At 39.6% G+C, this 12,855-nt stretch overlaps 1 protein-coding gene across 1 annotated transcript in view; it reads left to right on the top strand.

The window, feature by feature from the left end:
* Positions 1–12,855, top strand: part of RIT2 (Ras like without CAAX 2) — a 184,290-nt gene that overhangs the window by 83,939 nt on the left and 87,496 nt on the right. Inside the window, exon 4 of the mRNA XM_009281181.1 lies at positions 12,050–12,241. Coding sequence (XP_009279456.1) covers positions 12,050–12,241 — 192 coding nt within the window. The remainder of the gene's footprint in view (positions 1–12,049; positions 12,242–12,855) is intronic.

Raw genomic sequence — 12,855 nt, 5'->3', positions numbered from 1 at the left:
AAAAAAAAAAAGAAAAAAGAAAAAAAGATGAAAGAAAAAGTAAACCTCAGGAAATTTTGAACTCCATTGTTTGTCACCTCTCCTTTATAATCTGAGGAATGTTATTGCATCTATCCAATTTTTTAAAAGAGGAAGTGAAGAGGAAAATAGAAATTCAAGACAATAATTAGTGAAAATATGGAACATTTTTTGTTTTCTTTTTTAAACTAGATATATTTCAGATATGTATTTTTCTTGGTTATGTAGGAGGAAGCTTGCATATCTTGCATAGTTTTTTGTGCCTGCTTTTATTTTGTGCTTAATGGCTGAGGAGAATAAATTGTTGCCACGGGAATTCCATGTCATTATCAGAGCAGCGGGATGATGTGAAACAAACCATGCCAGGGAGCAATCTTTTCTTTTAAAAAGTCAAAACTCAAAAGCTTAGCAGTAGCTGCATCGGCTGTGCCCGCGTAAGAAATCAGATCTTCTCTTACTTACAGTGGAGTACCCGAGTAACACCTTGGAGCAAGCTGAAGAAGTCAAACTCCACTGACTTTCAGAATTGCAGATGAGTTGTGTCCTTGTGTTGGACAGTCTTGGCATATCTCAGAAGATACTCAGCATCTTTCAGGATCTATTGATCTAACCTAGATACCTCATGACTGGAGTTTTGGAGCTCTGTCTTCATCCTCACAGCTTTTTTCTAAAGAAATGAAAACTATACCCCCATTTTATAGGCAGACACAGAGGCTATGGATCTGAAAATGGAACCTGGTATCATTTACCCTACTGGCTGTCATTTACCCTGCCAGAAGTGAATTAGCTTCAGATAAACAATTCCTCATTTACTTTAAAGCCTAGATATCCTAGTAATGGATCTGGATGAAATCTTCATTGTATGTTGAATGTATGAAGTGATGATCAGCTCCATAAAAAGCTGTTTTGAAAAAGTTTGAATTGTTAGAGGAGAACTGGTCCCACTGAACATCTCTTAGTGCAGGATAGCTGCACTGCATGTGGAGGTACCTTAGAGACATTTTGTGAACTGCTCACAGTCGGGGTGACACACGTTCCTGCTCTTTCAGCTGAGGCTCTGTTCCCACAAGTCACCAGAAGGTCACCGAGAGCGATGTTGCAGGACTGTATAGATGCCAATCTCTGTGCACTTAATGCTACCTAGCCATCTCACCTGCACCAGAGACATTAGAGCAAATGCAAATTAAAAAGAACGGTGGGATGTCCTTCATGCTGGAAGTCACAGGGACATGACAACTCAGTCCTTTTGTGTCACAGTCATACCAGATTTTAATATTGTAAGCAATACAAAATCAGTGCAGCTATAACATAGCTATTTTGCATTTGTATTGGTGATGATTTATGTAGTCCCTAGGGAGCACATCCCTCAGATAAACACTGAGCAAAATTTCAGTGACAGAAATGAGCGCACAATTGATTAAATGCTAGAAAAGTCTAAAAAAGCCACTCTGCAGGTTGTTTGCTTCTTTTTTTTTGCCCCCCTCTTCAGATTCTTAGTTCAAATTATGTCTCTGGTGACGAGTAGGGCACAAGGGAGGGGAGAGAAATACCTATGTTGTGGAATTTTTAAGGTAAGCACACTAGTTATGGAAGTCATCATGGGAGAATATATATGCAAGCCAGAATATCATTTGCAGTCGTTTGTCAGAGCAATGAGGTGTCTGACTCCATCGCCTCCTGTTTCACTTCTGCAAGGCTGCACAAGCCTCACTGGGGAAGATGGCAAGTCTGCAATCCCCATGTAAGCTGACAAGAGCTTGTCTGAATCCCTGGCGAGCCCTTGCTTGCAGCTGCAGTCATTACCTCTTCACTAGTGGGTTGTTGTCTTTTTTTTTTTTTTGACTCTGCTGTTTACTAAAATGTAATTACCGAGCTATTAATTCTTTCCCTTTACCGTTTATGATGCATTTGTGATAAAAGGTGAAAATTAGCTTTATTCTTTCTTGCATACCAATGAGGAGGGGGAAAAAGTGTTATATGGTGCATGATAAACCAAATGCAGTTGGGGGTTTTAGAGGTAGTTAACAATGAAGATTACTTCAGTGCCTGCATTTAGGCAAAAATTACTAAGGTGTTTATCCCTAAGAGAGAAACCATTAGCATTAATATGAAAGAAAAAGACAGTTCTCTGAGTTAGGGAGTGTAGCACTGAGGCATTTTACTGGCATTGTGGAGAACCGATATGGTGATTCCATCCATATTTTGGGGTGAACGAAAAGTAGATATCATCTCCCAGGTGATGGACTGCATATTTTCATTACTGCATAAGACAAACCATCTTTGGAAGAGCAGGATTAATTAAATTAACAAAAATACAGTTGCAGCAAACTGGCAAATATATTATCACCTGAAGCCAGGAGGGCAATTAGAGTGGGAACGTTGGGAACATCAATGCAGAGAAGCTACTTCTGGAGGGAGGGACTGCGTGCCAGTGCAGGTTATTTAGTAGTTCCTTAGTGAGAAAGAAGGGTCACTGTGTGATGCTATTTTTTGAAGTCCTGAGTTATTTTATTGGAAGTTGTTCTCATTTGTCTTTTTTTCTCCTTATTTATTTTTCTTCACTTATTTTTTCTGCCAGGCTGATGTGGTTCAATCTTACTTTATAAGCCGGCCACGATGCCGAACAGTATGTGAATACAGAAGAGCAAGTGCATACAAAATGTTGTGCTGTTAGCAAATGGGGCGGTGCACTAGTGATCCATCAGCATTCAGGGTGTGAAGGGACATCTACACCTGCTTTTCATGAGACTTAATCCTGCATGGTCCGTGACTGTGAGCAATATCGGATATGATGGGAAGAAGTATCATAGCTGAAAAGAGAAGGGGAACCTGAATCTTTAAACTCACATGTGGGAAACGACATGGATTCACAAGTGATGAAAAGAGATTGTGTCCCACAACAATTTAAAGAAGTCAGTAATCAAACTAACCTCACAAACTAGTGTTTTGCAGAAAGGGTGAAAATTTAGCCTTACCTATTCAAAATCTCAGATTCATCTGAATGAAGATGAGACTAATGTCCTCGTGAATTAACCTGATATAATAACTCAGATTAAGAAATAAAAGTCTTTCTTTTTAATTAATTCATTCTTATTATTCAGGACTTTAGAGGTTCATAAAGTCTCTCCAGTAGACAGAGATTAAAGATGTATTAACCGGTGTGCAGGAGTCCATCTCTTTCCATGCAAATACATTAGTCTTCAGAAAGAATCCTGAACTGAGGTCTAGTGTAATACCAGCTCCTGTCTGGGACTGAAGACCTGTTTCTAGAGGGAAAAGGTTAATGCTGAAGAACATAAGTGTGGAGGAAGGGTAGGAGAGGGAAATTATTTTAGAAAGTTTTCAGCCCAAATTTGTGAAAATTAGGAATGTAAGACTGTGCTTTCATTTCATGTTCAGTGCAAGTCTAATCGTGTTTCTGAAACTGCCAACCATCCATTACTCATCTTGGACCATCTTCTTGCCCATAGGCAAGGTCTTGAGGTGCTCCCTCTCATTCAGTCTACCTGGGTGAGCTTATCTCCTCCATTTCCAGAGTGTACACTGACCACCAGAGAACCCTGGAAAATAACAGCTAAGCAGTAATGTTGCTGTTTGTCACAAAACTGAAAATCATACCTGTCTCTTCCAGCAAAAATCACCTGTTATGAATATCCTCCTTCTTCCTGCCTGTTTCCCTTTCCAGGTAAATAAATTAGCTTAAAGAGGGGGAGGACTAGCCAGATAAATAGGCACTGATTTGAACAGGGTTGGTATTGTTGGTCCTGGTTGTCTTCTAAATTACAGGTTAATTTTGGTATCTGTCTCAGCTTTTTACTTGTACATTCTCAGAGTTAAGAAAAGGCTACTGATTTTGTGCAATGTGGAGTTCATAATATTGCCTTGGAAGGCTGTCACATTAAGTTCAGAAAGACATTAGTCTGCTAGGAACATGGACTGCATCTTTCATGTTATCTTTATACTGTTCCCATCATCAGTGCTGTGCATTTTGTCCCCAGTACAAATTCACAGAAGGAAAGGGATATTGCCGTTTTATAACAGAAGCAAGGATTCCTTCCTGTAATTATAAGGCATGAGACACTGACTGATCATTAATCAAGGGACTGATTATAATAATAATCCACTTCCACTGCAGGCTTATGGGCTAATTCTCATTTATACTAATCCCATTTTGAACTTCTCCTGGATCATTACTAGAGCAGGCAAAAAGGGTTGTGAGAGAGGGGTTTGATGTACAACCAGAACAGTGTAAAGACTTGATGCAGAGAAGAATCAATCCCTGTCCTCCAGTATTTAAGCCAGAGCCCCTGCATTTTCTTTGGTCAGTGTCTGAGCCGTTATTCAGCTCCCTTCCTTCCTACCAGTAATGTGACAGATGGTTTAGGCTGGCACAGGTGGCTGAGTACCACCTGCTGCAAACTTTTCTGTATCTTTTGCTATGTAACATCCTTTCCTGTTTGCAAAGGATGACTGGAAATCGGAGGGAAGCAAGGAGAGAGTTTGAGGTGATGCTGATACAGTTCAGTGCTTGCTTGTTTTCTGTTCTGTCATTGCTGGGAACCTATAGCTGGTGCATGTTGGAATCCTGTGAGCAAAGGCAGCAGGTTTGAAACTCTGACTTCTGTGATGGAAAAAGCGTGTCGTGGTTTAACCCCAGCCAGCAACTAAGCCCCACACAGCCGCACGTTCACTCCCCCCCCGGTGGGATGGGGGAGAGAATCAGAAGGGTAAAAGTGAGAAAACTCGTGGGTTGAGATAAAGACAGTTTAATAGGGAAAGCAAAAGCTGTGCACGCCAGCAAAGCAAAACAAGGAATTCATTCACTGCTTCCCATCGGCAGGCAGGTGTTCAGCCATCTCCAGGAAAGCAGGGCTCCATCGTGCGTAACGGTTACTTGGGAAGACAAACACCATCACTCCAAACGTCCCCCCCCCCTTCTTCTTCCCCCAGCTTTTTATTGCTGAGCATGACGTCACATGGTATGGAATATCCCTTTGGCCAGTTGGGGTCAGCTGTCCTGGCTGTGCCCCCTCCCAGCTGCTTGTGCACCTCCAGCCTGCTCAGTCGGTAGAGCATGGGAAGCTGAAAAGTCCTTGACTAGTGTAAGCACTACCTAGCAACAACTAAAACATCTGTGCGTTATCAACATTATTCTCATCCTAAATCCAAACCACAGCACTGTACCAGCTACTAGGAAGGAAATTAACTCTGTCCCAGCCAAAACCAGGACAAAGCGTATCTGTTTATTATCTCCTACTGTAATTTAACCCATGCTGATGGATAGTGTTTCCCACTGCTGAGTGCTGTGAAGGCAAAAATCCACCATTGGCTTTAGGCACTAGATGTTACTTCCTCTTGACCTTTCGAACTCTGTTGGAAATAAAACAGCCTTGTAGAAACTAAATGAAAAGTTTAAAATGAAAAGGAGGACAACCCTTATCATCCAAATGCATGAAGGATATGTGCACCTCCAGCCTTCTCAGTCAGTAGAGCACGAGAAGCTGAAAAGTCCTTGACTAGTGTAAGCACTGCTCAGCAATAACTAAAGCATCCCTGTCTTATCAACACTGTTCTCATACTAAATCCAAAACAGCAGGGGCTGTGGCTGATATTGTGGACCTCAGAGGCTGGGACTGCTATTTAGTCTCTGTGGAGGTAGTGAGAGAGGTACGGAAGTCATCACTAGTATCTTAAACGCTTCTCTGAGGATGGGTTGAATTACTCTCTGGAGTTGATCACCTCTCTCTCCTGACTGTAGAGAGAGACTTGAAGACTAATGTAGAATAGGTGACTACCTCTTCAGTGGCAGAAAGCAGATGAAACAAGTCTCATCCTTTGCATCTAGGTTAGTAGCGGTATTATGGTGCTTATAAGATATAATATCCACCAACTTCCTATCTGGATGCTTTCTCATTTGAAATGTAGTTGCTGCAGGTTTCTTGTTGCTTGCTTTTACAAATAAGTTTTTAAAAGCTACTTGCTTTTACCCTTTGCTTTTACCCTCCCACCCCCCAAAAAAAACCCCAACCAACCCTAAAAAAATTAGTGAAAACCAAATAATTGTCACAGCACTTCTCACCAGTGTACTTTCCTTAGGTAAATCTATTTCAGGAGGTAAAAGAAAAGCAAAGCACTTTATGACAAGCAGTGCCAAGTGAATGATATGTAATCCTAATGAAGTCAACTGTGATGTTTATGTGTGTAAGAGAATTTATTAACAGAGAGATATAAGGGTTGCATTTTAGCTTTAAAAAACACTTGCTGCTAAAAAATAATTTTTGACCATATTCACAAAAACTTTCCTGAGATAAAAGAAATTCTCTGCTTTTTTGTAAACAAAAATTCTGATTTTTTTTTTAAAGTGAACAATGCATTTTCACATATTTCTTTTATGTTGTATGTTATTTACTTTTGATTCTCTCACTCACTATTTAAATTTATTTAAATATTTACCCCCCCACACACCAGTGTTCACTAGAAATGTAAAAAAACCCCTTCATAATAAGAATGACCCCTGTGGTAATCAGGGAGACAGCTTTGATTAAGAACATCTGTTAGCAGATTCCTGGTTCTAAAGTCAAGCAGAACATAAGATGAGAAGATATAGAAAGTGGCATTTCTCAAACTGTGAGGCTGGCCTCCCTGGGGAGACTCTGACCTCTTCCAGAGATACAAGCCAAGATCATAAAAAAAGAACAGACATCAAAATGTGCGGAGTGTGTGTGTAGTTTGAAAAACATGGCACCCTTGTTTCCGAGGTGCTGCATCTTTAAATTTCTAAGCACTAGACTTCTGAGGAGTGTGGAGAAGGACTGCACTTCTAAGCATTCCACTGTGTTTCCTCCTGAAACACATCACCACACAATGAAAAAGAAGGGACACATATGGTGACCTCCTGCTCATTGCCTGTGTCCTTTTTTTTGTTAGTTCTTTTCTTCCGCCCCTTTCTTTCTTATCCCTTTGGGGCTGACAAGGTTATCTATTAGCAGTGCATAACATGGGGATCCAGGAGAACTGGCTTCCGTTTTGAGTTCTGCTGGCGTAAAATGGCGATGTGGAAGAGGTTGCTTCTTAACAATTTCTATTCTGAGTTGGATAAAAGCTTTTCTAGCCCAGCACTCTTTCTCCACCATTGTTCAGGAGGAAATACTTAGGAAACAGTAAAGAAACAGACCTGGCTTCAGTGAACTTTGTGATACACCTTCCCAGATTCTTTCAGTCAGCAATGTTGACTGAAACTGAGCTGAACGTTAGATCCAGACTGTTATGTTTGATAGCAACCCATAAACTAATCCTTCATAAGGATCTAGTCTATCTGACTTTGCTGCTCAATGCCTTTGTTTCCTTTTCTGGAGACATTAAGATACTGATCTTATTTGGAAAGGATTCTAATCTCTAATGAAAAAAAAGAAAACATACTAGTCCTATTTATATTTATATGAAAACAATATGAATTTTAAAACTCATTAAAACTACTGCTCTTTATAAAAAGCTTTCTCTTGCTCATTATGAAAATTGGGATAAAAGAGGATAAATCAAGATGACAGAGAGAATACAGGGAATAAGTATTTTCTTCTTTGCTAAGTTGTTCTCCTAAAAACTAATAGAAAAAGCAGGCATATACAGAAGGATGAAATGTGGAAACAAGGACAGTCTCCCAAGGACCAACATGGAAGTATTTCTTGGGCATGAATGGACTGGATTATGAAAGCCAAAGTTGTAACTTTTGAGAGATGTAAAAGGCAACGAGGTAGGTTTCTACAGGTACACTAGGAACTAAACGAAGACCAAGAAAAAGGTGGGACTGCTGCTGAAAGGAGTGAGTGGCCTGATGATGAGGAACACAGAAAGGACTAACACACTTAGGACTTTCGCTATCCCAGCCTTCACAGGCAAGGTGTGCTCTTATGCCTCCCAGGTCTTTACACCTTGCAGAAAAGTCTGAGGAAGAGATATACTACCCTTAGCAGAGGGGGATCAACAAGGGACAGGTTAGTTAAGCTGGGTGTATGCAGTTTGATATGACAGGATGGGATGCATCTGAGCATGTTGAGGGAGCTGTTCTGTGTTATTGTGAGGCCATTCTGTCATCTTTGAAAAATCATATGAGATGCCCAATAACTGGTAAAAGGCAAATGTCGCATCCATTTAGAAGAGACCTAATCATTGGGAGATTTTCTTGCTTTCTTTCTTCAACAACAGGTAGACATATATATAATCTTATGAGAATTACTATCAGATTTTTTCTGCATTCAATTATAATGGAAAAAGAAAAGGAAAAAAGTTATGCTGCCTTCTTTCAACTTTTAGAAAAGTTTTATTTTGTTTCTATCCAGACTTGATGCTTGTTCTCAAGTATAACATCTCTCCCAAGAAGAATGGTAATTTTGTTTCAAAAGATTTCTTACCACACTTTTCAGTTAAGTCTTAGTCATAATACACAAGAGAGTATTAGAGACTGATGTCAAGCTGCAAAGTGCTATAAGCATGACAAATCTTCACTTTAATTCTCAGAATTTATTTCCTTTTGAGGAGGTGTGATTTCCTTCTGTCTCTTCCATTTGGCATTTACTGACTTGGGAATGTTTCATATTTTCCCCCTATTGAGTAGCAAATAGCATCTAGTACTACTCCTGAATAATTTTTTAAAAAGCTACTTTTATATCAGGAAACAATTAAAGTAGATATTAATGTGCCAGCTGCACAGATACTCTGTTGCTTATTTTATAAGAGAAACAGGCAAAACATAAAAATAAAACCACTGAAAAACCTGTAAAACCTTTGGGTGTCTCTCCATCTACCTCTGAACATCCACAAAACCCAGGTGAATTTGGATTTTGATTCTGCTTACTGTAGAGATACATGTAAACAATGAAGTCTGGAGTAGGACTTGAACTAAAAAATTAACAAACAGATTTAATCACATCTTAGTCCTTTGTCTTGTATATATAATACGCATACATTATTGCAAGGGTTATAGTATGTTTATTGGAAATTGTATTTATGCTTTTTCTTAGGATATACTATTATGTTGGGGTTCTTGGTGAACAGAATAAAAAAACTCACTTTTTTTCAAATCCAAGAAAAGTCTTATTTATGTTTGACCTCGGAGTCCTTGACTCTGTAATGAGCAATCATGCCAAGGGGAAAAAGCTGAGAAGTGAAAGTCAACATCAAAAAATAAGAAAGGAAATGACTGAGCTAACAGTCAACAGAAAACAAAGTGGATAACCCCAACCTAGTTTGCATGGAATCATTAATGCCTCTGAAAATGGATCACTGCAAACATGACACTAAAGTATTTTGGCTGCGTAGTCTAATACATCAGCAGCAATAACATGTCAAAATAAAAAATTGCAGAAGTAAACTAATTAATGTCCTGAAAGTCATAATTATGCACAGGCATGAACCAGAACACGTAGGTAAATGACTCCCACTCAAGAATGGCAGTGCCTAAAAGCTGAGCACTTTGTCCCTTTGGAATGATTCACAGTGTGTAAAATTAGGAGCCCAGAGTCTCCTGGCAGTCAAAGAAAGTCATTAAGCATTCCTGGGGAGTGATCCTGGGAGTCCTCATGCTGCAGAAAGTCACTTACTGTGAGTAACTGAAACAGGGATATGTGACCTAATTTCTTTTTAGTTTGCCATAAATGGCTATAAATGAGTGTACAAAGTTCTGAGCACTTCCTAGAGGTGGATCAACTCACTTAGCAGAGCTCATTCCTTGTGAAAGGCTGTGCAGAATAATCATACAGTGTTACAGCAGTTGGCTTATGAAATCTTTAACCCAGGAAAACAGGTCATCTGGGCTGGGATTTAGGTTCCATACCAAAACATCTACTTTTAGGTGTCTGCATGGGAGCTAGCGGCTTCATTCAGTTGTATAAATGTTCAGCTCACTCTAAAACCAAAAATAGATAAACAAAAAATAGATAATTAGATAACTAAACAGATGATTATTTTTCATCAGCAGAAGCAATCTGTAGTCCATTGATTGCATTGTTTAGCTTACTATTACCTACAATAGGAGCTTAGATAGTGGCCTGCAGCTACACATAGATAGCTAAATTCAGAGGCCTTAATCCACAAGTTTAACTCCACATAAGGTTTCCATTGTCTGCTCAGCCTGAAGGGATCCTGGCTTTGTTCAGCTCCTCCTACAAAGGAGACTCCCTTACTAATCATGATGCAGAACAGTTCTAGGTGACTGATGCAAAGAGAAGAAAATCGGGGGCACGGAGGCGTGCGGAGAGACCTTTGTTCTGGCAGGAAAGCCTGGGACTTGAGGGCGAGTGAGGGAGAGGAAGTATGTCTCTGTGTTTAGTCATTAACACTCCCTACCCATAATTTGGATACCTTGGATATGGTCTCCAGTTTGGTGTCGCATTGTTTATTAATACAGTGGCTATCTAATGTAGGTGGCAGGCAAAGACCTGGGAATAGAGACAGATCTCCATTCATTGTCTCGCACGAACCAGCAGAATGTAGAATCCGTTTTGTTTGACATCTTCTGTGTTTCTCCCCACTGCTGCCCTACTTCTTACACATCCAGTTTCAAAAGGATGGGGTAGAATATGGCCTGATCCACTCTATGCTGTAGCTTGGTAGTTAATAAACTCTCCTGGGATGCTAGTGGTGATAGTTTAGACATTTTGAAATTCCAAGTAAGTCTCAAAGCAGAATCCTACCCTTAAATTGCCTATTAGTCTGCTATTGTGGAGCTTAGTCTATGAACTTTTCCTGTAGCAGGTGAAATATTTTGAATGATATATAAGAAAGCCCTTGGGTAAAAGATACATCATGAATAAATGATAATGGTCAACACGAAAGTCTATTCACAGGAAGTATTATCAATCAACATGAGTGACTATTGAGAGAGATTTAAGGCTGAGACTTTTAAAAGAGCATAAGCAATCCATTTCCCTTCAATTTTCAGCAAGAACTGAGGATATATATATAAACTAAACTGTTTTAAAAATCTTAGCCTAAATTCTCAACACAGTAAAAAATACAGGACTTGATATTGCATCCTGCTGCTCATAGAAGTGGTCCAATGGCGATATGTGTATTCCTTGCTTTATCAGACCTTCCTGCATCTTAATATCTCTGGAGAACTGATTCTGTCAGGAGGATTCTGATCCTGACCGACTGTTGCCATGGTGTTGGGTTATTCTGGGCTGTGATCAAGAGGAGCAAACAAACTTGAAAAAGAAGCTGGCTTTAAAAGATATTCTCAAGCCACAGTGCCTGACACTAGTTTTTGAAAACTAAGTTTTGATTTTTGTACAATGCAGCAGTTGTTAAATACTTCTGAAAAAAACATACTGATAACCAGAAGTGCTGCTGTGACAATAAATACATACATAAATAGAGGAAAATGCAGGAGGAGAGAATTGGGCCAATTCTTACACAATTCTCTTAACAATTTGGAATTGTTCATTTTCATTTAACGGTATTATCCCACACTGAACTGAAACCCCCAGCTTCTCTGAGAGCACTTGAAAGAGTAGAACTTTTTGCAGATTATACTCTTGTTTTACTAGGCACTATTCCAAAGCTGGTGGGAGTCAATTAATGTCTTTTTTGATATTACTGAGCTTTTGAAGTGAGTGCATAGTAAGGAGTTTGTCTCCCATCCCTAGACAGTAATATAGCTCTTCTTTTACACCTGTTAGTATTCATTCAATTGCAAGTCATCTATGTTTACCGAAAGTGCTGCAGGAGGTTTTAGAAATACATGAGACAGTATTTTCTGTATGCAGGCGCTGGCATAATAATTTCATATTCGTAGAGGACAGAGTCCCCTTGATGGGAAAAGGAAAAAAAAAAGGTCCTCAGAGAAACCCTGGTGGTGTATTATCCAGGTGATGACCCCAGAAAGATGCACAAGTTTCAGCGAGCAGTATTTAAAACAGAAAACAAGCAGTGTGGAATTATGTAGGAAATGGGGAGAAGTTTTTCGCAAGTTCGTTATTTACAGCTGGATAATTTTGTCTGCCAAATTACTGAGCATGTTCTTCCTATTCCATAGGCAGAATTCACAGCCATGAGGGACCAATACATGCGAGGCGGAGAAGGCTTCATTATCTGCTATTCCATCACAGACCGCCAATCCTTTCAAGAAGCTGCTGAGTTTAAGGAACTCATTTATCGTGTCCGGCACTCCTATGACATCCCCTTAGTGCTGGTGGGAAACAAAATAGATCTTGAAGAGTTCAGACAGGTAAGCAACTTCTCTGCTGTTTTTGGCTTGCTTTTCCTTGGCTACCTCAGGGATTTCTGTAGCATATGTTGTACAGTACTACTGAGAATTATTAGCACAAGATGAGGTTTAATCAAAGAGCAACACACTAGGATTGGTAATAAATTAAGGACTTTTCATTCGTATGTTATGGATCTTAAAGTAGTCTTGGCCAATCACATCCAAATGTTTTTCATTTTTACTTGAAAAGGAATCCCACTATTTTCATTGGAAGTTATATACATGTTCAACATGGAAATAGATTCAGTCAGGATCTTTGTGGCAAAAAAACCCTGTTTTCTTTGGAAGTTACCAACCTTTAAATACAGATTTTTTTCATAAATGTAGTAAATTTAATTAAAGGCTTCTCAAACTCAGACTGAAAAAAGTTCTAGTTAAAATAGATAAATGCATGTAAGGTCACCTTTGCCTGAAAAGCCAGTGGCTGTGTTATTAGAGTGTTCAGGTAAGATGGGGACATGCAAGACTTGAATTCACTTTGATTTGTATACAAGTGTCATGGTTTAACCCCAGCCGGCAACTAAGTACCACACAGCTACTCGCTCACCCCCCCTCCCCGCCCCCCAGTGGGACCG

Source organism: Aptenodytes forsteri, unplaced genomic scaffold (assembly GCF_000699145.1).
Source record: "Aptenodytes forsteri isolate BGI_AS27 unplaced genomic scaffold, ASM69914v1 Scaffold36, whole genome shotgun sequence".
Taxonomy (NCBI): Eukaryota; Metazoa; Chordata; class Aves; order Sphenisciformes; family Spheniscidae; genus Aptenodytes; species Aptenodytes forsteri.
Note: the sequence above shows the minus strand (reverse complement) of the source record. Positions and strands in the feature narration are given on the sequence as shown.